This window comes from Lissotriton helveticus, chromosome 7 (genome assembly GCF_964261635.1).
Source record: "Lissotriton helveticus chromosome 7, aLisHel1.1, whole genome shotgun sequence".
NCBI lineage: Eukaryota > Metazoa > Chordata > Amphibia > Caudata > Salamandridae > Lissotriton > Lissotriton helveticus.
The window spans coordinates 437,883,873-437,908,898 of record NC_136068.1 but is presented as its reverse complement, the minus strand read 5'-3'; the positions used below and the strand labels follow the sequence as shown (position 1 = coordinate 437,908,898).

Here is a 25,026-nt window from a genome sequence, read left to right as displayed (position 1 = left end):
ATTAGCTGTAATTAATTTAAATTACTAATTAATATTATTTTTTCCCAATTAATTAATTAACAATAACAAAAAAATATATATATAAAAAAAATACTCTAATTAATGTAATTAACTAATTCATATTAATTAATTACCAATTAATTATTAATTAAAAATATTTACAAAGATATATTAATTAATTAATTATTATTAAATTACTTCCCACCCTATTCCCCTATAAACCCACAACCCGCTCTGATACTAAAACGCAAAATGTAAACAAACTTACAAATTTTCAAACATACATTACAAAACATGTTTAACAAACATATAAACAACATAATAAAATACATAACACTAAACAAAATTTCGATATTAGTAAAATTCGATATTGGTAAGATACATACCTTAAAAAAACAATATTCTGTCTGTCGATATTTTGGACATCGATATTCTATACTATCGAAATTAAAACATCGATATTATTGTATATCGATATTTTAATTTCGATATTTTGTCTGCATACCGTTTCATTCCTGTGTCATATGCTGATGACACGCAGCTCCTCTTCCCCTTTAAGACTCTCTCCGCTGAAGTAAAGAGCTCCTTCTCATCAGGCATGAAGGCAGTAGCACAATGGATGTCCACTAACTACCAACAGTGCAACGTCAGTAAGACAGAGGTCATGCTGTTCGGGGAGGTAAAAATATTATGGACCCCAGACTGGTGGCCGCATGACCTTGGAACTGTCCCAGAACCTAAACAGGTCGTCAAAAATCTGGGGATCCGACTTGACCAGGAACTATCGCTAAAACAACACAGCAACTACGTTACAGGCTCATGTTTCCACACCATCAGCCTGTTACGCAAAGTCTTTCCCCTGCTGCCAGACTCCTTCAGGAAAACCTTAGTCCAAGCCCTTGTCTTAAGTCGAATCGACTACTGCAATGGCCTGTTTCTCTCCGCCAATGAGGGAGTGCTGGCCAGACTCTAGGTAATTCAAAACACGGCGGCCCGCCTAGTCCTCAATGCCCCCCCAAGAACTGCAGCTAAGCCCCTCCTTGACAAACTGCACTGGCTCTCAATTCGACCGAGGACTAAATTCAAAATATGCTGTCTGATACATAAGAGCGTAAATGGACAAGGCCCCACGTACCTGGAAAAGAAATTCATTCCATATATTCCCCCCAGATCTCTCAGATCCAGCAACAGTCATCTACTGGTAGTGCCTCGAGTCAAGAAGGCTAGACACGGAGGTAAGGCACTCTCAGTAGTGGGACCCACACTATGGAATAAACTACCTCTGACTCTCAGATTGTGTTCTGAACATCTGAAATTCAGGAAACAACTCAAAACTCTTCTGTTTAAAAATGAGATCTAGTCCCAGCCAATACCGCATCCTCTGTTTATGCTAACTGTCCCAAAAGCGCAGAGATACTCCAGTTGGAGTCGATTCAAGCGCTATAAAAACCCATAAATAAATAAATAAACGTGCTCAACTGGTGCTTCTAAGATACGCCTACCCTGGTGTACCTGACCTAAGCCTAATACGTGGGAAGGAGTAAGTAAGTTGCAGTTTAAGTGAAGTTTGTTTTTGCCAAGAATCTGAATCAAGAATTCTCTTAAGGGTTTAATCAGCTCTGTACCTTGGTTCTAGAATGAAGGAGGTCTTGTATCTCTTTCAGAACTCGATCTCCCAGCAACCTGCGAGGGTGACTGGAATTACAGGAGCTGGAATTTCTCGGCAGGAGAAAAGACAGCATCTCTCTCAGTGCGTCAAATGGGAGGGTCGGCTTCCTTCGGCACTCGCATCAGCTGGGCGTCGGGCAAGTAGATAGCTGCTCTGCTCCAAACCACCGTGTGTTTGCTTAAGGCAACATTGGTATATTTATACCTGAAAGGTGCCGGGTTTGACGTAAGGTTGGACATAAGAAGTCACTAAGAACTAACAGTTCTTTCTGGACTCCAGGAGTTCTTGTGCAAATCAAAACAAAAGCAGGGGGAATTCCCGGGCTGTTGGAGGCTTGGTTTGTTTAAAGAACGCGTTGTACTTTCTAGGAGTCTATGGGAGTAGCCATGCCGTATTTGGACTGCATGTTCTATGACTAGATATGGACATGATTCCTATGCCTTTATAAGGATATGTTTTGTCATAACCATATAAGGGCATGAATCGGGGATATCTTGATTAGGGTCCTAGATAGATTCACAACAAGTGTTGTGTGCTCCATGACCACTGCAGCAGTAGGCCCCCGTTACCACCTCTATTATCCCCAGAATCCCCCGTATTCCCTGCACCACAAGGTACTAAATGATTAAGCTCGCAGAACACAATAGAGAATGTGAAGTTTGACAAATACTTCTGCTCAGGTCGCTATTCACCCCAGACTGGCGAGATGTAACTGGTGAAGTTGAATAACTCTATGGATACTTTTCTTAACGGCCACGAAACGCCGGCAGCCATCTTCTGCAGCGCCGTGTTTCCTTCTTATAGAGTCTCTGACGAATCACGCGGAGCGAGGGAAAGGACCGGTATAATAACTTCCGGACTTTGAAGTAACTAAAGCTCACGGACACGTTCATTTTCGGTTCGGCTATCTGATCTGATCGCAATAAATCATTGCTACATAGATCAGACGTGAGGCAAATAAATAAGGGGAACGTAGTGGTCTCATTTGAGCCCCACATTGCAACGGATTTTCTGTGTTTATTCATAGGGTAACCATAGAATCTAACCAGACGATACAAGCCCAGACAGGACGTAGGAGGCTGGCATTGAGCTTTTTCATTATCGCAATAAGGAAATTGCTTCTTTAAGATCTTTAGAGATACTAAATGACATCTCACAAAACGAAACCATATCCAGATCTAGAAACGCGGTCATGTGGTCCTTCGATGCGACGATTAGAACCATCAAGCACCAACTAGAACTAATAACTTGATCCTTTGGTGATTTAATGTCATATCCTTTACAACACTGAACTATGAACTATTGAGAAACTAGAAGTTGATTCTAGCCAGTGTGATGAAATTTTAAGAATATATTTGTGGCTCCTGAGGAAGGCGTTTTTTTCAGAACGCCGAAACGCACGTCGAGGGTATTGATTGCCACTTTTTTGCCTTTTTACATTACATGATTATATTGTATTAATTCTGTATAATTTGTTTTTGTATGTCAATTGTATGTAATTTTGATGTATACAATGTTTGTTTTTAACATGAAAACTTATTAAAAAGATTAGCATTTTTATATTGGAATTAATTTGCAGGTTTTCTTTTGCAATTACCCTTCCCTTTTGTTTGATAGGATTGTTTTTAGCTATATACACACAAAGTTGAATAACTCACCTTGTCTTGCTTGGACAAGAACAGAAAACATTGACAGCCACAAAAATATTATTAAGAATATCATATTGGTTGAAATTGTAAATCAAATTCTGTCTCCTCAAAAATACTTTGCTGAATATCATCATTTTTTTCAAAATGGTTCCAGAGATTTTATCTGCCCCTGAGTGAGCCAATCACTCGGAACAAATTCACATTGCAACTTACCAGATGGAAACGGCTTTGGAGGATTGAGGTCTATGAAGGGGACTCTCGCATAGCAAGGGGCCCGTCGACACTTGTCCACGTCTCCATTCTGCTGTATCATGTCAACAATCTCTTGTACCCAGGTGGTGCCTGTTGGGAAGGGACATAAAGCATTACTGCACTGTCAGGGGGTCTGTATAAATAACAGCCTGCATTTTGGGGAAATTGTAGGTACAGACAGGGTTCTTGTGTGGGGTTATTTAACCATTGATTCATACTGTTGGACTGAAGGAGACTAGGACGGAGCCTTCCGACTTTACAAGCAACCTAATGATGCAGCATTTCACCGTGAATCATTTGAATGGATCAATCAGGAATTTCGAGTGGTTTGCCTCCTATCAGCCATAACATAAAATCTCAGTGCACAAGTGGAAGCATTTGCCAATTTCAAGTGACCATGAAATAAGTGATAAACCAAGCATCCTTGTTTCTGCCTGTTGAAATACAGGTTCTTTTCTGGACTACGTTTCGAACCAGGAATCCACTCTAAAATCAATAAATGCAAGTTGCTGATAACCACAAGTCACTATAAGATTGCAGAGCGGCTTTCATTTACCTGCTCATTTGCCCACTATTAAGATCTGCTTTTCTGCTCCTATATATATTGAACCAGTCGCAGCTGGCCTGACTCGAGGGTGGGGGTCACATGGAGGGGAAGGTTTAATAAAAATGAAAAAAACATACTTTTTCTGGCCTGGTCCTACATCGTCGGTCCTGCATCATCCTCTGCAACAAGAAGCAGGCAGCTTCCCTCCCCTCCCTTAAGCCAATGGCAGCATTGTGATTTAATGGGACGCCAACCGCACACGCGTCTATGGGGAGTCCATTTTTCCATGTAGGCTGCATGCAGCCTATATAGAGAAAATGGAGAGTGCGCATGACTGGTTACAGTCAGGGCCCACAGCATTGGGCTAGCCACTCCTCCCCGGCCCCAAGGCAGGCCTGCCCACTCCCAACCAAACCCTTCTGCTTTCTTGCAGTGTGAGAAGCAGAAGCTACTGTTTTATGGGATGTTTTATGAATTTTAAATGGATATTCAATGGATTTTTGTATATTGATTGCTATGCCTTTTATCTATGTATTGATGTTTTTTAATATATTTGATATTTAACTCACTTAATCGGGGTGACATAGCAGACCCCTAATGGTGGGCTCATTAGGAGTCCACCATGTCACATGATTATGTGAGTCCTACATCCTAAGGTCTTTTTTGGAGGTTTTTGTTCCTTTGGCTTTTGTCTGAGCACTGTGGTAGCTTTTTGTCAACTTATGTAGTATAATTGTTATACATATTTATATTGTCATGAGCTGAGATTTGTATTTATTATATTTTAAAGTATGTATATTGTCTTGCACGGTATACTTCTATGGTTCATTTAACCAAAATGAAGTTGATTGATCGACTCGAGAGCTCCAGCATGCTCACAGTCAACTTGAAGACAATGCCAACCTCCTCATTTAAGACATTCAGCACTAATATCCTGCCAGTTAGGTCTTTTCTAGACATAGCACTACTGCAAAAGAAATAGTCCACCCAAACGAATCAAAAATTGGCCCACAAAGAGTCCACTGATTTAAATGCACAACATAGAGATCACCAAGAGGCGACGAACAGGCCACAGGGTAGATAAAACTTAAAGTGTTAAATGTACAAAATCTTTATTTTCTTTTTTCATATTTTCTTTGCACACATTGAATACAGGGTAATTGATAACAAAATACATAAGTTCATCGATTCATGAAACATAGATCAATAAATACATATAATATAACGACCCCACATCAACCTCTCATCATACATCTTCCATCTTCTCATCCAGTCACACACAAACATCCACTTCAACATCAGACACTATATACAAATTCCTCAACGTAATCCCCAGAGTGACACATGAATAGGATCCTGCGGAGTCTTCTTAGCAAGATGCCAGAGAGTCCGGATCATTGTGGCAGGACCCCAAAAGTCGTTACGCCAACGCGCGTTTCGGTGCAGGGCCCAGATCTACGGACGCACCTTCATCAGGGCTCTCACGCTGAGGGAGTGGGGAAGACACAGCACATATATAATACACCCGTGGCCAATCTGTTGTGAACAAAAACTAATTTTAGAATCAACAACCTCATGGAGTGTTAAATTATTTCCAATTTTACAGGTAATATATAATAGGTACATGTTTAAAACCTAGTACTTTTCATGGAGTTCAAATAATCAAGCGTATTTTGTGCAAATGTCATTAAATTAGATAAACATGTACAGTTCCAAGTTTAAGAACTTTATATACAACCTCTTGTCTCGCCCCATAGTTGGTGAGCTCCACTGTTGCTAGGAAAATATTTTGATAATATACTGGAAATAGAGACGCAAACAAGGCACACATAGGAATCCCTGGATACAAGAATTACCCAAACATAACATTCACAACGGTTCATCAAAACACCCTACTCTTAATAAATCTTCGAATGGTCAAGTGGCAATCCCCATGAGAGGCCCTTTTAGGTTTCGTTGCAAGATACAGAATTTCCATTTCTCTAAAAAGAGTTAAATCCATCCCTCTAACGGACGCACAGTTCACTCAACATCAAATACAGTCCTTTTACCTCTGCCGCTGGTTCCAGAGTCCCAGTATGGTGCCTAGTTTATCAAGGTTCAAAGTCTCTTTGCCAAACAGAGATGGCGTAGGAAACGCACTAATTCAATTCGAATCTGTTTTAAATTCAACAAAAATAGAACAGTTTCAACTAGGTTCATATGGCGAAAGAATATACAAATCAGCCAAAAGATGGCTCTGCTGTTACAGACAGCAGGCCGTAAAGGATCTCACATAACGAACTTACCCGCTACTTCATAAATATTTCTCCCCGATGTATCCTTCATTTATCTCACGAGAATCACAACTTCCTGCATCAGGCGGCAAGGCACCGATTTGTCTAAATAAAATATACATAGGTGAATCATACATTGTTGCCCCCCAGTTGTTGGGTGATTAAACCGTTCTAGACGGTAGCAAATGACAGGGCTTATTTTCACAGGCCGTGAGATAACCCAATTCTTCTATTATTTTTATATATAATTCTTTATTCTTCTATACCAGTTTGGTAAGTCAGGAACAACATGACTCACAGTAGTTTAAAGAGATAACTCTTCGGGGGAAGAGATTAGATGGATATACCCGTTTAACATACCGTAAGGTTAAAAACACGGGGAGTGGTCACAATTTCAGGTACTCGATCGAGGGAGTCTGCTTGATATTCAGCACACAGCTGCAGATCCTACGGGTTCTGCGAAAGATTGAAAAGGCAGAAAAAACGATAAGAGCTATAGAACCAGATAATATTTCCTCATTATACGCTACGTGATTAAATGTTTCTCTCTAACGTTCTCCGTCGCTGCATAGCATAAGGACCGATTAAAAATAGATTTAATCGATAGAAGGCTCCTTACTCAGCACTACCTTCTAATGGCAAAAGGTCTCCAGTTTCCAAACAAGGGGGGCCGTCACTGCATAGCATGAGGGCAACTACCAGATAAGTCAATTGGTAACAGGGAGAAATACGACCCCAGAATATGTGCTCCACACCCCCTGTCAGAGTATCCTCCTTACCTAGCGTAGAATGGTAAAGGTATGAATCTCCTCTCGAATCGAGCCCTCACAGGAGGTCAGCGGGTTTCAAACAACCTTGATGCACGCATTCTGCCGTTTAAGTAAGCTAAGGACCCGCCTCTCACACACCAGTGAGAACACCTGGTGAACCCTTCCTCGGCTCCTGAGGGCTCGCGGTAAAACCCGGGGCGAATCAAGCCGCTCGCTCAACCACGAGCATAAAATGCTCATCGGTTCGTGGGCGAAATAAATCTCAGGAAAGAAGAGATGGTATCATCATCCTAATACTGAATTGGGACAACACCCTCTACGCCGATATTTTAGTAATAGGCAGCGGTTTAGGAGAATCACGTAACGCTCAAGCCCGTACGCTGGTATAAAGCGGGCTTCATTTCCCAACACCAAAAGGGAGTACAAAATAAGAATAAAAAGAATTGAACAAGAATAATAAACAAATTATGTAAAAAACAACATAGGGAGTAGATACGGTACATCCTGATCCAAAGGGTTCATCTACCATAGAGAGGGAACCATATCAGTACAAATCTCACAGAAAGGTCCCTCCAACGATTCTATATATGCAATATAAAATCAAAAACAGATTCACAGAATAGCGTTTTCCCAGGGACAACAGTCCTTCAGGCCGGTTTTCGCAGCATCCAGGAGAAAGATCCAGAAAACTTCCCTCTTCTTCCTTATAGCAGTGACATCTTTCCCTGGAATGCTGCGAATTTTTTCCAGTACCGACCATTTCAGGTCAGAATCACAGTGGTTAGCATTGTTCCAGTGGGCTACGAGTGGAGCCCCACTCTTAAGATTTCGAATATTGGATTTGTGCTCACCAATCCTGGTTCTGCACTCACGTCCAGTCTCTCCCACATAGGGGAGCCCACAGGGGCATACGATAACATAAATAATATTTGAAGTCCGGCAATTGCTCATGCTGTTCAGTTTAATGGTCCGATTGCCAATCTGTACAGTACTACCAACAAGGGCTTGCGGGCATGCATGGCAATTCCCACAACAGTGGTTGCCAACCACAGGGGGAAGGCCAAAATACTCCAATTTGTTTGGGTGCCCTCGTTGTGTCCACAGTCCCACTCACCAGATGATTGCGCAGATTTTTATTGCGCCAAAAGGCGAAGATAGGTTGTGGTATCTGATTTTCAGAGTCATTTGCATTGAGGATGTGCCATAGGGAGCTGACCACTTGTCCGAGATTGTTGTTCATCGCCGAGTGTTTGGTGATACATACTAGGCAACCAGAATTAGTGCGATCTCGCTCAAGGAACATGCTGTCCCTGTTGAAATATCCCACCAACTATGGGGCGAGACAAGAGATTGTATATAAAGTTCTTAAACTTGGAACTGTACATGTTTATCTAATTTAATGACATTTGCACAAAATACGCTTGATTTTTTGAACTCCATGAAAAGTACTAGGTTTTAAACATGTACCTATTATATATTACCTGTAAAATTGAAAATGATTTAACACTCCATGAGGTTGTTGATTCTAAAATTAGTTTTTGTTCACAACAGATTGGCCACGGGTGTATTATATATGTGCTGTGTCTTCCCCATTCCCTCAGCGTGAGAGCCCAGATGAAGGTGCCCCCGTAGATCTGGGCCCTGCACCGAAACGCGCGTTGGCGTAACGACTTTTGGGGTCCTGCCACATCGATCCGGACTCTCTGGCATCTTGCTAAGAAGACTCCGCAGGATCCTATTCATGTGTCACTCTGGGGATTACGTTGAGGAATTTGTATATAGTGTCTGATGTTGAAGTGGATGTTTGTGTGTGACTGGATGAGAAGATGGAAGATGTATGATGAGAGGTTGATGTGGGGTCGTTATATTATATGTATTTATTGATCTATGTTTTATGAATCGATGAACTTATGTATTTTGTTATCAATTACCCTGTATTCAATGTGTGCAAAGAAAATATGAAAAAAGAAAATAAAGATTTTGTACATTTAACACTTTAAGTTTTATCTACCCTGTGGCCTGTTCGTCGCCTCTTGGTGAGCTCTATGTTGTGCATTTAAATCAGTGGACTCCTTGTGGGCCAATTTTTGATTCGTTTGGGTGGACTCTTTCTTTTGCAGTAGTGTTATTTTCCCCTGACGTCTGCCCTAAATCGTTCCCAGGGGGCCCCCTCTTATTGTAGTGTAGTTCCTATTATCCCAATAGGCTCTGCGCATTGGAATAATACCTTCAATAGTATAGGCCTAGACCAGACGTTAACTAGGTCTTCTATTGTCGATATTAGACTTAAAGTTTTGGGTTTGCCAGCTAGCTCAGAGTTCACTAGAAACTTTCTCGAATAGGCAAGGAGGAGTTGAACCTCCCTGGATAGACAAGAAGGGATTTAGTTTCTGACAACCATAGAACATGACAATTTTGCTCTCCCCTAATCAAGAGTGTATCTCTAGAGTCGTGTGAAAACAAAAGACAACTTATTTTACTCAGTCAGTACGTGCATTCTTAGTCTCACCAGATTGTAGAGAAAAGGAAGAGACGGGCGTGTTCAATAAAAGATGGTATTTATTGATCAGTCTCTTTTCTCGTACAAGAGAAATGGATCGATATTATCGCAATACTTATGGTTAAGTAAAGTGCATACAATAAAAGCAGAAGTATAAAATAATACTGTAAAAACATTTATATGGTTTCTAAGCCATAAGGTGGTTTATAATGGATAAAATAGATACATACACATTTACATTTGACTAATCGTACTCAACTGGTGCTTCTAACTACGCCTACCCCGGTGTACCTGACCTAAGCCTATACGTGGGCGGGAATAGAAAGTAGCAGTTTAAGTTAAGTTTGTTTTGCCAAATGACTGACTCAAGATTTCTCTGCAAGGGGTTATTCAGTTCTGTACCTGGAATTTTAGGATGAATGAGGGATGGTATCTCTCGTCTTTGGTCTCGATATTCCAGGCTGCCTGCAAGGGCTGCCCGGAAGCGCCGGAGCTGGATTTCTCGGCAGGAGAAAGCAGCGTCTCGTTCTCAGCGCGTCAGGAAGGCGGGGCTGCGCCAGCGGGGTCTGCTCTGCTCTGGGCTTCGGCAAGTCTGGCTGCTCCGATCTCGTCACCACCGCGTGTGTTTGCTTAAGGCAATACCGGTAATATTTATACCTGTAAGGTGCCGAGATTGACGTAAGGATGGACATAGATACGTCAATAAGGATGTCATACGAACTGGTCGTTAGCACATTCTTTTGCTGAAGTTCTCGGTGAAATCAAAACAATGGCCGCAGGGTTTTTCCCAGGTTGTCATAGGTTTGATTTGTTTTGAGAACTCCGTTTGCCTTATCAGGGGCTGGAGGAATATTGCTTGTCTAATTAGATGGCAAGCGTTATGACCTAATCAGATAACACGTTCCTGTGCCGTGGTGTGGCTTAATCAGATAACGGTTTCTGCATCATGGGATGGCTGCTAGTTAACTTGTTAACCAGAACAGGGTCAGGAATAGGGGGATCGATACAGAACCTATAGGAATACATCACACCCACTCCACGCTAACTATGGCCATGTTTACGAATCTAGGCATAGTAAAACATACTGTAGAGTATCGTGTATACCTTACCACCCCAAAATACATATAATGCATTTCGAAATTATGTAATATACGGAAAAAAAATAGTCACATGTACTATATGCACTCAAGCTGTAGAATAATGCTAAATTAATCACGCATATGTATACATTATTACTAATTTGAATATGAGAATTACACATGAAATGGCTCTTAATACAGAAGAAAAAGTTCGAGACCATTTCATCACAGAATAAAAATAATTATGAACATACCAGCGGGCAGCTAATGTCTATAAAGTTTCTAAAAGTAGAAATTTTTGTTCTCTAAGAATAGTTCTTACTTTAAGCAGAAGATAAGTGTCCCGAAAAATCGTAAAAATATTTTGGGGCTGCTGAAAAAATTGCTGTCCGCGAACTGGAGGGAAAATTGTTCATGTTACTTTATTATTAAAGTTGAAGGCCAAATTCAGGGTGTTGGGAACGCCGTGTGCTAGCTTGCTCAAAAGTCGTTATTTCTGCTCAGGTGAGAACATCATATCATTGAGACTTTCGAAAAAGTTGTCAACAGCTTCCTGTGAAAGTTCCACTAACTCGGAAAAAGGTGTAACCATGCATTCGTGTGCATGATTGTCTCCATTGACGTTTTGATTAGTATTGCTGACAGAAGGTCGTACCTGATCGATGCTGCTTTCATCTTGAACTTCACTACCCCTTAATCGTAGTGGTGAAGTCTCCACGAATGCCGTCATCAGGATTGGCAGCCGTTGAGGGCAGCACAATGCATGGGCCGTTACCGGACCCAACAATGCTTCTGCATCCATAGGCGCATCCGATTGTAGCGTCAGACAGGTGTCCAACACGCATTCTTCTCTGCACAGCAAGCACCTTAATACAGGTAAAACACATCGATGCCACATTGGTCGAAATGAAAGAAACCAAGTCATGTTCAGGTCTCTAAGCCGGGATAGTCCCAGGATTTTTGATATCCGGTCCCGGTATCCAATGGCTCGGATTGTTTCTTCCCTTGTCGCAGGTGTTTTGTCTGTGACATGGTTTGCCATAACGAAATATAAGGACCAAGAATAGGATTCCTGCAATCAGTCCCAAAATGAGGGGAAGTCCGCCAAAAATCGAATGGACGAAATCTGGAAAAATACCCAGTATGGCTTTGAATGGTGTTAATGCCATCGAAAATACTGTCTTAAATACTTTTGAGACTCCACTGGTATCAGAAATATTTAAATTTCATTCAGGATTTCTGCGAAATGTATGGGGGAATTAGTTGATAACGAGTGAATCTCTGCAGTCGTCCTTGCGACCAGGAGATCATACGTTTCTTTTGATGACGTGAGTCTGGTCGGCGTCTGAAGAAGCACTGTTTTCATTCTGCTTAAAGTATCTATTCGTATAGAAGTAATTTTCAAGTTAGGCCATGCCCTTGCCTCCCTGTCTGGAAAGGAGCTGGGGAACAATGAGTGTCCACAGCACATGACCTTCGCAGTCGTAGTTATGAGATAAGGAATCCCGGGTAGAAGACTACAACATCTGCGATCCACAATTAGAATGTAACTCCCATTATAGAGTCTTTTAAAGAATGGTTCTATCTCTGTTGCAGGTGCGCCTAGCTGGTGACATGAAAGGTTATTTGAGTTCCCTTCACAGGCTCCATGCAAACTAATTCCATTACACAGAAGTGTACCGCTTAGTGACATCGCACAATTATTGCCACTAAGAAACACTTTCTGTCCTTTATTACTGACACATGCATGTGAATAGGGCAAGTTCCAAGTTGACTTAATGTACCCTTTTCCCAATTTTTCGTACATGCCAGCCTGTATATATTTTTGGCAGTATTGAAACCTGAAGGTTGATATTGGAATATTAATTATCCCATGTATTATCCATTCACTGACAGGTCGTTCTGACATTGTCACTGGTAATCTCTCGAGTTTCTCAATGCTCAGGATTGTATAATCAGCACCCTTCTGTGCCATACTGATTTGTTTATCAGTAAGGTTAAAGATATTGAATAGTGACGTTGTGTTGATTAAACGCCAAGGCACATAGCCTGAACGCAGATTTTGTAACGTCCAGCCAAGCTGTACAATAGAACGCAATTGAGACTGACCGTGTTGTAACAACAGTAAGTCTTGCGATATTATGTCGATTGCTGAAGACACAATGCTGTCCAGAGAAAAAATTCTGGAGGACAGAGTCATTAACCCATTGTCCACTACAGAAAGTGATTTTTCCAAATTAATACGGTCAATTTCCCGTATACTTTCTGCTGTCTCAATTTGAGTCACCTTCCAGGCCTCGTTGTAAGCTGCATATACAGAGGCTGCTATGAAACGTTTTTGACGCTGTTTGCGCGGTCCCATAATGAAATCACGCAAGTCAGCACCATCAGTAAGTAAAGTTAGGTGTTGCTTAATATCTGCCAGTGTGGAAGTTTGTAGCCATTGAAGGCAGAGTTTGCCCACACTGTAGGTGGTGATTATCCCTGGGTGTTGTCTTTGGGAATATCTAGGGTCTGGCCTGGTCAATGTGAACCCCTGTGTTTTGTTCAGGAATCTGTCTTGACAGTTATTAGTATCTGTGGGCCAGATTAACCATTGTTTCCAATCAGGATGTGTTCTGTTTTGGTTTAATACATAGTTTACGTCTATCTCTTCATCTGTAGAGCTATTGCTGTTCATAGTTGGCTTTGGAATAGACGGTTTATTTAAGTCTTTGATTTTGGCTAGGCCAAGACAGGTAGTTTGTTGAACAGTGTCATTCAAAAATATAATTTGTTCTGGGATCATGCAGGCTCTAAACAATGATTTTATACCTTGTACTTGCCATTCTTTTGTACCCCAAACACTTTTTACTTCAACATTTTTGTCCCAATAATCAAAACCAAAAGTATACATTTGTTTAAAAAATGAGTCTGAATATATCAATTTCGTGTTTGTTAGCATGTTCTTTGTCCCTGTCTTATTTGACAATTTGAAATAAAATGTTTCAGCATTACTTGTGTTGAACCCTGAAAAGTATGAATATTTGTTATAAAAGGTTCTTGAGCTTCCTTTTGGAGGCGTTGCCCAATGTTCCCATTGATTATAATTTAAAACATTTCTAGGTTGTGCCGATTTATGTAGAAAATGGTTACCATAGTGGTTGTAACAGTACATACTATCATAATTAGTCGAACCCTGCAAATAATCATGTTTGGTAAATTTAGCAGACATCACTAAGTCAGACATCATATTATTAACGCTTTCAAAGTCCCAATGATCAGCAAATGAGCTTGGTTTTACAAAGTCACTCAACAAGATCTTGATTTGGTGTGGATATTTCAGGATCTCAACCGGACCATAAATTTCGTAGTCAGTATTCTCCCATGCTACCCCACCCGGCATAGGATTGGCTGTGAAGTTGACTGAAGAAAGTTCTCTTTTCTCGACGTGTGAAGATGTGTGTGGCTTGAGGATCAAGTTGATTTTCTGACTTGCTGTGTCCATTTTAGCATATTTTCCCTCAATGAAGCGTCCCAAGCATAGTACCATGATGAGCCAAAGCATGAGGATAAATGCACCAAAGGCCACCCAAAATTCAATCCATGGAGAAATCAGATAGGTTTCTTTAAGTTGTTTCAAAAGTTCTTTAGCTTTATCTTTAAAGGTTTTTGTTGATGGCTGTGTTTTTGATTCAATGAGGTCTTCAGAGGAATCATCGAAGTTTATGAAGTAGCCGGATGCAGTTCTGTCAATTGTTCCAATTGCTTCAGGATTACTGTTTCTTGCATATTCGTTTGTTATTTCATTGTAGGTTGGTGTGTCTGTACTAAATGTTTTTATTTGGGTTTTCAGAGGTTTAAGTTCCATTGCATTGTTGCACAGTCCTTGTTGTTGTTCTGTAGGCGTTTCGCATGTGATTAGCCTCTTAGTTAGGACCTCTGTATTGGTAGCAAACCTTGGTGTTCTGCTACTTATCGGGAGTCCACTTGGCCTACTGTTTGTTATCGGCCACATGATTGTGGTTTTACCAGGTCGATGGATACAACTCGGTTCTCCTTTTTACCAGCAAGCTGCGGTAGTACAACTGATCTTGTCCCGTTGATAGACAAGACAGGAACTGCTTTTCTGTAAGAAGGCCCAAATTCCTTCTTTACTGCGATCTTTTCTCTGACTAGATCCCCGACTTTTGGAATCCAGACAGGTCTTGCTGGGACAGGTGGTGGTTCTTCAGTGGTTGTTGGCTGCTGTTTCAACTTTATGTTGCTCAGGTCTTTTCTTGTTTCGTTTAAGTCCTGCAAAATAGCCAAACGATCTTTGATATCAAAGCTTTTTTCCTTCACCACTGAAGTCTGACTGTCAAGATCTAAGACCAATATCCTAGTTCCAAACAATAATTCGTACGGACTGAATCCCTTCAGAGAATTTCTTGGCAGGTTGTTTAGACTACGTTGGACACTTATTAGATGTTTGACCCACCCAGCTCCCGAACCTAATATCCTTTCCGTTATAGATAGCTTTATGCCTTGGTTTTTTCTTTACACCATCCCGTATCCCTCAGGAAGGAAGTGAGAAGAATCCCGCTGTGCTATGCTCATTTGGCCATGTTTCCCCACAGGCTTGAGGGCTAAAGTGAAAACATTGGTCAAACGTAGCATGCTCCTAGCGTATATGCCATTTAGACTCGCAAATCTTTGTATAACAGTCCCGACGTCAGCCGAGTGCTGGGGTCTACATTTATAAGTGGAAACTAGTCTTTATTTGTTAATCGGACGCATTATTAACACTGGAATTACTGATTATTGTTTTGCCTTTATTGAGTGAAACGCCATGGTATTACCCCGTTCCTCTCACCGCTGCGATCTCTGTTGCAGCCCGGGCATTTTTTTACAAAAATGTGATGATGCGGGCTCATGCCTGGCCACCAGTACACTGATTGTAGTTCTTCCAGAGAATCTTTTAGTTTGAGGTGTCTGAGACCCTCGCCCATATGTGCGTCTGCTATTAACAAAGTTCTCCTGTCCATGTTTGGAATTACTCTATCCCCCACTCCAGGGATTCGAGCAAAAGGGACGGAGTTTGCATTGATTATGTATGTATAATTGAGTGGATAGTTGATCGGTAGCGCTGAGCAGTCGCCTTTTGATGACGTTTTCACCGCCAGCACTGTTTCACCGTCAATGTATTTCACTGTACGCTTTTTTCTTGCTACGGGAGCCGATTTAGTTGCTACCGCTGTGGCTGTCTCAGCCAATGAATTCCCTGCAACGCGAACGCCATCACGCTGATGACTCAGTGTATGTATCACGTGAGTCTTTGGTAGTTCTTTTTGTAACAGAACTATTTGTTCCCAAAGCAGTTTTTGCTTTATTGTTGCACCTGTGTCATCTTTGTAACCGTTTTGAATCCATTTCTGCAAATCGTTGTTATATGATTTGACGCAGTAATATGAATCGGACACTATTAGTGTCGGGAATTCGCGATCTGCATTATCTAGCGCCATTTTCAATGCTATTATTTCAGTCTGTTGTTCTGAATTAGTTTCTACTGAGTGTGTTTTTGTTAATAGAGGTCTTAGTTTACCTCCGCGCCACACTTCTTTTGTAATCTCACATGTGGGGTTGTATGTTTGTTCTCCCCAAACGGAGGGTTGAGCATGTCCATCTGTATAGATTACACATGCGTACTGTCGTAATGGCAGAATGTCGATTGGCAGAGGGAATGTTCTTTCATATTCTAGATTTTTCAATTCTTTTAATTCTGGATCAAAGTAGTATTTTACTCTGTCCGTTGTAATTGAATTCACCCATTGTATCCATTCCGGATTCAATGCTGTTGTTGGTAAATTACACGGTGTTGTTAATGCCTCAAAGGCTGATTCTGCTGTTCTGACTGCGATACGTCTACCATCAGCTTTATCTTTTTCTCTAGCTATTGCGGTTTGAACTGCATGAAAAATGTTTTTTTTAATGCTGAACTTCTTTTCAGCTTCTGTGTACAAGTGTGATTTGAATGCAATTGGTACCTTTTCTCCCTCATTAGAGGTCAGGTATGTGAATCCGCATCTTCCTGGGATGACTCGAATCACAAGGTTGCGTGTGTTATCACGTGTTTCTAATTTTGTTTTAATTAACATATCTGTTTGTAAAGATCTCAAAATTTCTGTGTGTTTTTGAGTCCAATTGGTTCTTTTAAAATCTGGTTTTATTAGATCATAAAGGGGTTTGACCCTTTCTGCGTAATTTGCAATGTATGTTCTTCCGAAATTTAGGAAGCCTAGAATTGACTGTAGGTTTTTTAGTGTTCTAGGTGCTTGGAGTACGGCACATTTCTCTAGGAAATTGTCAGCCAGGCTTTTGCCTTCACTTGATAATTCATATCCTAAGAACAGGACTGTTAGATGGGCAATTCTAGATTTTTTAAAGTTGAATTTGTAACCCTCTGCTGCGAACCCAAGTATTATGGTGTTCACTCTCTTCAAGTGAGTATCCAAGTCATCATCTGTTAGGTATATGTCGTCGACATAAGATAATGCTTCGTCATCATATGTTTGTAGTAACTCTGTTACCCTCGCTGAGAATAATCCAGGGCTGTTCTTGAACCCCTGGGGTAACCGACAGAATTGTTTTTGAGAGCCATTTATTGAGAACGCGGATAAGTATCTGCTCTCTGGTGCTATATTTTGACAAAAGAATCCATTAGAGATGTCTAATGTTGTTTTGTATTTTTTGCGCACTATGTTATTCATTAGTGCAGCACTATGCGAGTTTTGCACTGCAAAAGTTTTGCAACATGAGTTAAGGTGTCTGTAATCCAAAACTATGAATTGTCTGGTTTGGAGACCGGAAACAAAGGGTTGTTCATTTGTGAGGTGCAAGTTTCAATCACCCCCTGGTATTCTAGTTGATCTAGGATTTCTTTTACCTGTTTTTTAGCTTCTTGCTTAATTGGGTACTGTCTTTGTGCAGTAGGTTGTGTTTTTAACTGGATTTTGTGAGGAGGAGAGTCCTCATCCCATCCTACATGATTTTTATATAAAGCAGGAGCTTGAGCTACTGCCCACTTTCTAGCAAGTGTGTATTTTTTATGAATTGGGATATGATTTGAGAAGGCAGGCATAATTATTTCTTCGCCATGAGGGCAGTCCCTGACAAACTCTGGTGGCCAGTCTTTTTCAGCTAGAAGGATGTCATAGCCCTTGGACAGATTATCCCAAAATAGTCCCCTTATTTTCCTAGTCTTATCCCCCTCTATACGTAATGTTATTTCATATATTTTGTGAGGTTTGCTAACTCTGGTGTCTGCAGTTTCCACTTGAAGGTATTCATTCGTGTCCACTGTCTCCAGATGATTCATAAGGACTTTGCGTGCTATGCTCACTTCTGCTGCGCTGTCTAGCATTGTCTGAGCCCACTCTCCGTTCTTCAGTTGTGTCCTCAGTATTCTCGGCATTGTTAAATACTTTAATACTGGCTACCTTCTTCTTTGGAAACTGTAATTTTTTATTTGGATGAGCAGGTTCCTTGTCTTTGGACTTGACGTGCCCTTCCTTGGGTTCCGATCGTCCTCTTCTTTCCGATTTCTGCGAGGAAATCTGAAAAGATTGAGAGGGACGTGTATCAAAATCTTGATATCTATCCGGTTTCTTTATGTTATCCCTATTTCTAAGGTTGTATTTTTTCACAGAGGGCTCCCTTTGGGGAGACTTGGTTCCTTGGTCCGGAGATCTTTCTCTCCGCCGAGGAGACCTTCCTCTGGACTGGAATCTCTTTTCTTTTGGATTGGATTGTTTGTTTCCATCCCAGTTCTTCTTTTGACTGTTTAGATTATTTTTAATAAATATTTTTTCAGGACTTTCAATCAGTTGGGGTTTTACTGGTATTCCACCTAAACTATCTCTACCTAGTTCCTCATAGGATTTTTCTATAATTCTGGCAATTTCAGCTGGTTGGTCTGCTATATCTGTTTCTTTTAACCTTTGGCGGATCGCCACGTTTGCTGCTTCTCCCTTTATATTGGCTAATAATATAGCCAGACCTGCTTGAAGTCTTTCAGTAATTTCATACCAAGAGTTAAAGCGGGTTCTGGACCGTATTCATCTTGAATTTGTTTTAGCACATCTGGTATTACCGAGATGGATGGAACACCATGCGTTTTTGTGTAGATGGAAGCAAAGACTGTACCCCAAGTGTCACAGTCCTCCACGTGTGGTGCGATTCCCATTGGAAGACAGATAGTCAGAATCCTGTGTTTTTCTAACGGGGTGGTGTCTGGAAACACCGCCTCTATTTGGGTGATTTTTTGTGCTAACCAGAATGGTATTTGTTCCCGTTTACCTGGTACTTTACCTAGGCAGGATTGTATGTTCTGTGGTGTAATTTTATTTGTGTTCCCCTGATGAGGGGTCAGCTGTGGAATTTTAATTGCTGGTTGGATTGTTGAAGTCCGCATTACATATTGGACTAATTGTCTATGTACTTTTATTAATTGTTTTAGTTGTATTAAAAGATCTGCTGCAGACATTCTTTCGATGTCTGGATGTGGTGTGTATCCGGCTAGGACCGGCCACGTTGCTCCTGGTCTACCTAATGGACCGAGCCTGGTGATGTGATTATTGTGTTTTAGGGCGCCATTAAACAAGAGCACGTGCTCTTGAAATTTAAGTGGTACTTCCACCTCCTCGAAAGGAGTGTACTCTTCAGGAGGTTCCTCTGTTTTGTAATAGTGGAAGACCTTTGTTACAGCATTAGCTGCTGGAAAGTTTATCCATGAATAGAATACCTCTGTCTGCCGATATTCGTGTGCCTCAATTACGAATATGACTGTGCCACCTCTCGGTGTCAGTCCATTTTCTATAAGTTTTAAAGTTATAGATTTCCTTTTGTTGACCGGGATGAGTATTATATCCGGGTCTGCTTCTTGCATAGTATTATCAGCTGCTACGAGTTCAGCTGCTAATCTAGCTGTCTCTCTTTCTTCATCACTGTCTACCATTTTACCGACAGGAAGGTTTTTCCGTTTGTTTGCAGATCAGGTTTATTATGGAAACAAAGATTAGATGCACAATATTTTGGAACAGTGTATCCTTCAACGTTGACTAAACCAAGAACCATACATAGGAGTTTCCTCCTGCGAGGTTTGGCGGATATTACCTTTCACCCACTCCAGACGTCTTTGGAGTATTATGGGAAAAAGGGGGTCTGAGTGAAAAAGCACGACTGAGTTACTCTAATGTCTTGCGTTAGTTTTATCGCCTTTCCAAACGTTTGGGCGCCATGTAGTGTAGTTCCTATTATCCCAATAGGCTCTGCGCATTGGAATAATACCTTCAATAGTATAGGCCTAGACCAGACGTTAACTAGGTCTTCTATTGTCGATATTAGACTTAAAGTTTTGGGTTTGCCAGCTAGCTCAGAGTTCACTAGAAACTTTCTCGAATAGGCAAGGAGGAGTTGAACCTCCCTGGATAGACAAGAAGGGATTTAGTTTCTGACAACCATAGAACATGACAACTTTGCTCTCCCCTAATCAAGAGTGTATCTCTAGAGTCGTGTGAAAACAAAAGACAACTTATTTTACTCAGTCAGTACGTGCATTCTTAGTCTCACCAGATTGTAGAGAAAAGGAAGAGACGGGCGTGTTCAATAAAAGATGGTATTTATTGATCAGTCTCTTTTCTCGTACAAGAGAAATGGATCGATATTATCGCAATACTTATGGTTAAGTAAAGTGCATACAATAAAAGCAGAAGTATAAAATAATACTGTAAAAACATTTATATGGTTTCTAAGCCATAAGGTGGTTTATAATGGATAAAATAGATACATACACATTTACATTTGACTAATCGTACTCAACTGGTGCTTCTAACTACGCCTACCCCGGTGTACCTGACCTAAGCCTATACGTGGGCGGGAATAGAAAGTAGCAGTTTAAGTTAAGTTTGTATTGCCAAGTGACTGACTCAAGATTTCTCTGCAAGGGGTTATTCAGTTCTGTACCTGGAATTTTAGAATGAATGAGGGATGGTATCTCTCGTCTTTGGTCTCGATATTCCAGGCTGCCTGCAAGGGCTGCCCGGAAGCGCCGGAGCTGGATTTCTCGGCCGGAGAAAGCAGCGTCTCGTTCTCAGCGCGTCAGGAAGGCGGGGCTGCGCCAGCGGGGTCTGCTCTGCTCTGGGCTTCGGCAAGTCTGGCTGCTCCGATCTCGTCACCACCGCGTGTGTTTGCTTAAGGCAATACCGGTAATATTTATACCTGTAAGGTGCCGAGATTGACGTAAGGATGGACATAGATACGTCAATAAGGATGTCATACGAACTGGTCGTTAGCACATTCTTTTGCTGAAGTTCTCGGTGAAATCAAAACAATGGCCACAGGGTTTTTCCCAGGTTGTCATAGGTTTGATTTGTTTTGAGAACTCCGTATGCCTTATCAGGGGCTGGAGGAATATTGCTTGTCTAATTAGATGGCAAGCGTTATGACCTAATCAGATAACACGTTCCTGTGCCGTGGTGTGGCTTAATCAGATAACGGTTTCTGCATCATGGGATGGCTGCTAGGTAACTTGTTAACCAGAACAGGGTCAGGAATAGGGGGATCGATACAGAACCTATAGGAATACATCACATTATATTGGTCTCTTTTCTAGACATAGGCCTGCCACATAGTCAGTGACCTATGGTGTCACCAGTGGGGGGAGTCACCAATTACGTCATTGTTGGGGGACGTAGCCAAATGGATGCAGAAGAAAGGTACGGTGAGTGACAAAATACCTTGAGGTAGACATGTTTGTTGGACCTAAGATAGAAGTGGTTCTCTCAGTCTGTATCATTCATCCCAGTCATACTAGATGTCTGTGTGCATGAAACCTTGAGTTTCATCAGCGCACATTCATGAGTTTTCACTCCATAAATAAATTGGTGCAGCTGCAAGGAGTTGCTTTTACCATCTTTGATATAGAACGCTGCATTATAATTTCCAAGCCATCTATATTGGTCATGAATGCTTTCCTAGTATCAGACCTTGATTTGTGTAGTAGTGTTTAGTTGGCTTTGTTAAGACGGGCGTTGCAAAACCACCAGAGCAGTTAGTCAAAGGTGAACCAGAGCAGACTCTTGCATCTACAACACTGTCAGATGGTAAGAAGGAGTAACATATTTTTTCATTGTGGTAGGAAAACATTGCCCTCAACCTTCCAAACCCATGCTTTTTCATATGTGATGATGTTCCTGCCTCTAGCTATGTGACTGTTTTAAGTTATTAATGCTTTAATAACAGATTCTTAGTACCAATACGCCATTAAGTGAAAGTGCTTAAATAAGAAATATAACAATCAATGAACCATGTGCATGGCTCAAGAGAGCGGTGTTGCCACACCTCAGGCTGTTTTCTCTTTTAGTCTCAGTGAGCTGAACAATCATGCAAGCCTCCCGAGGGTACTCTCGTTTCACTGGTACTGGCTACTGCCTTCTCTACCTAAACTGCGAGAGACTGATGGTGGTAGTAGCAGCATTTTCAGTTATATAGGTACAAACCTTTCTACTGCACTCTGTGGAGGAAGTGCCTATCTGCCCTCTCCAGGTAGAAGTGCTGTTCATTCACCGTGACCAGGCTGCTTTACCTCCATCAAGCCTGAAACATTCCTGGAAGAAAGCCGTACTTGTGGTATAGTTTTGGTTAAATGTGAGGTGTAAAGGTATGCCTTGCTGGAGTCCATTGGACTGTGTGCGCTTGTGTGTAGGTGCGCTCACGCTTCCAAAAGATGGTTGGCTTGTGCAGGATTTATGCAGGACATGAACGTTTTTATGTTTTGCATTCCAATGTCGTCTCCCTAGATACATTTGTTCTCCTGGTAGGGAGGATAGCCACTCTGCTCTGAAGTCGTAGATATGTTTCTACCAGAGTCATATGTCCAGTTAGGGACAACCTGAGAAAGACCCGTGCTAGGGGCTGCTTTAGACTGTCTGGAGAAAAGGAGAAGCTACCTGCTGGAGAAACAGGATTGTTGAACCACATGCTCCAGAAGAGCTGAATGCCTTGTAGAGACATTAGTAAGCTTCCTTATGATTAAGGTGTGCAAGAGGCTTCGGTTGAAGACCTTCTGGAGAAGTTGCATATGCCTTGCAGGAAGGGCGTTTAGACAGACTATCGGAACTAAATATATTGTGGGGCAAAATATTGTGTCAATAATATTGAAGACAAAAATATTGTGAAGGTAAGTTTCTGTAGGTAAGCAAAGTTTTACTATATCTAACTCCACATATATGTCCCTTGATGATATATTTCTTCAAGGTGTTTAGATGTGGAGTTAAGAATAGTAAATCTCTACTTACCTAGTTGCACTCACCATCTCGATATTTTGGTCCCCGATATTTTTGACACAATATTCTTGGCTCTGAAATTCTGTCTGTGATCTGCGAGAAGAGATTAAACTCGCTTCAGTGAATAGATGCTGCTAAAGCTCTCTGTAGAGGATGGTGCCTCAAAAAGGTGAGCCCAGCTGTGCATTAAGGACAAAGAAAATGTAAACCAAATTGTGTCGGGGGGCCTCAGGAAGGTGGTACTTGTGATTAAACTCCAGTAATAGGAGCAAAAGGATGCCCACCCAGTGGAAATCTATGGCCTGGGGCTAGAGCTATCCTTTAAATTAACTTCCACTTGTGTGCAGGATCTTTGCAGCTGCAGTTGTTGACTGAGAAGACACGGGCACTGCCACATCAAAAGACCTCAAGCGTTATTGCATAGTAACCTCCAGAAAGCCTGTGAGCATTTGGGTGCTCCAATACGATCTCCAGTGCAACCTGCTAATCTCAACATTACCCCCATCAGAGGTGAGGGTGCCAACAACTAACCTATCCCCGGGGGCCCTAGGGAATGAATGTTTTGCCCCACAGAAATATCCTCTGCCGGGCTACCTATCCCAGGACTCAGTGGACAGGAGGGGGCGGAAGAGGCGGGCCCCTTAGAACTGTTTTGGGTCTATAGAGCTCATTTGAAACCCCAGCTGCACAGGAAAGAAATCCATCTGCCACCTGCATCCTGAACTTATGTTGCAATCCTGGCAACTGTCCCTCCTTTAGTCCTCTAGGCTGTAGAATCTACAGAGCAACTGAAATATAAGGCCATATATTGGATGAGTAGAAATGCCAAAATTCACTCTGGCTTTTTTAACAAAATTTTATTGTTGAATATGGTAGGCTGGGTAGGCCATCTGACTAAGGGCCTGATGTAGAGTTTGGCAGATGAATACTCTGCCAAAAACAGATTGAATATCCCATCTGCTGTATCACAAGTGCCATAGGATGGCACTTGTGAACACCCAAGGCCCGCCACAAAGGAAACTCCACACAAGGTTATATATAAAAATAGCCTTTGTATTATACCAAAACACATTAGATAAGAACACACACTTTACAATGTGCCAACAGGCACGGGCAGAATTTACAGGGGATATGTACAAGACAGGGCCACATGGACCACTGTCAGGAATATGCACTTTCAGACTTAGTACTTGGTAGAATTAGCACTTGTAGGAATAATAACTAGCATAGCACATATAATATCCTATGCTGGACAAAGGTGAGCATACCGACGTCGCTAGCGCTAGTCGCGCTCTCTGACTACCTATTGGAGCATTTTTTAGAAAAATCCTGTTTTGTATTTCATTTAGTTTATTTTATTGTTCCTTGCTTTTAAATTACTGCGCCCCCCCTGGCCTCATTCTTGCACCATAATACCCCCCCTGGGACCATTACCACCGCCTTTGGCGGGTCCGGGATCACGGGGCACCGGGGACTAGTCGGACCGCCATTTTGGATTGGGCCGGGGCACTCTCGCGCGTTATCGCGAGATTTCGGCCTGCAGAGCCTATTTTAGGAGGCGAGTAACGGTAGGCCAGCCTGGACAAAGGTGAGCATACCGACGTCGCTAGCGCTAGTCGCGCTCTCTGACTACCTATTGGAGCATTTTTTAGAAAAATCCTGTTTTGTATTTCATTTAGTTTATTTTATTGTTCCTTGCTTTTAAATTACTGCGCCCCCCCTGGCCTCATTCTTGCACCATAATACCCCCCCTGGGACCATTACCACCGCCTTTGGCGGGTCCGGGATCACGGGGCACCGGGGACTAGTCGGACCGCCATTTTGGATTGGGCCGGGGCACTCTCGCGCGTTATCGCGAGATTTCGGCCTGCAGAGACTATTTTAGCCTCACTTTGGACGCGCAGCGGTGACGCGCAGGTGGAGCGCCTTCGCAGCGCCTGAGTCCAGCCAGAGTCCAGCCAGAGTCCAGCCAGAGTCCAGCC

At 41.9% G+C, this 25,026-nt stretch overlaps 1 protein-coding gene and 1 long non-coding RNA gene across 4 annotated transcripts in view; both read right to left on the bottom strand.

Moving 5' to 3' along the window:
* The window catches only part of LOC144768564 (sulfotransferase 1C2-like), a 789,435-nt gene that overhangs the window by 491,860 nt on the left and 272,549 nt on the right, over positions 1–25,026 (bottom strand). For all 3 annotated transcript variants that reach the window (XR_013598577.1, XM_078652337.1, XM_078652336.1), the window contains exon 4: positions 3,532–3,660. Coding sequence is in view for 2 of the 3 variants with exons in the window: in XM_078652337.1 (XP_078508463.1) it covers positions 3,532–3,660 (129 nt within the window). In the remaining variant the exon portion in view is untranslated. The remainder of the gene's footprint in view (positions 1–3,531; positions 3,661–25,026) is intronic.
* On the bottom strand, positions 5,585–6,499 carry LOC144768566 (uncharacterized). Its single transcript, XR_013598579.1, has 3 exons — positions 6,406–6,499; positions 6,169–6,274; positions 5,585–5,653 (listed from the first exon to the last, which is right to left on the bottom strand). It is a non-coding gene; the product is annotated as an uncharacterized LOC144768566 (long non-coding RNA).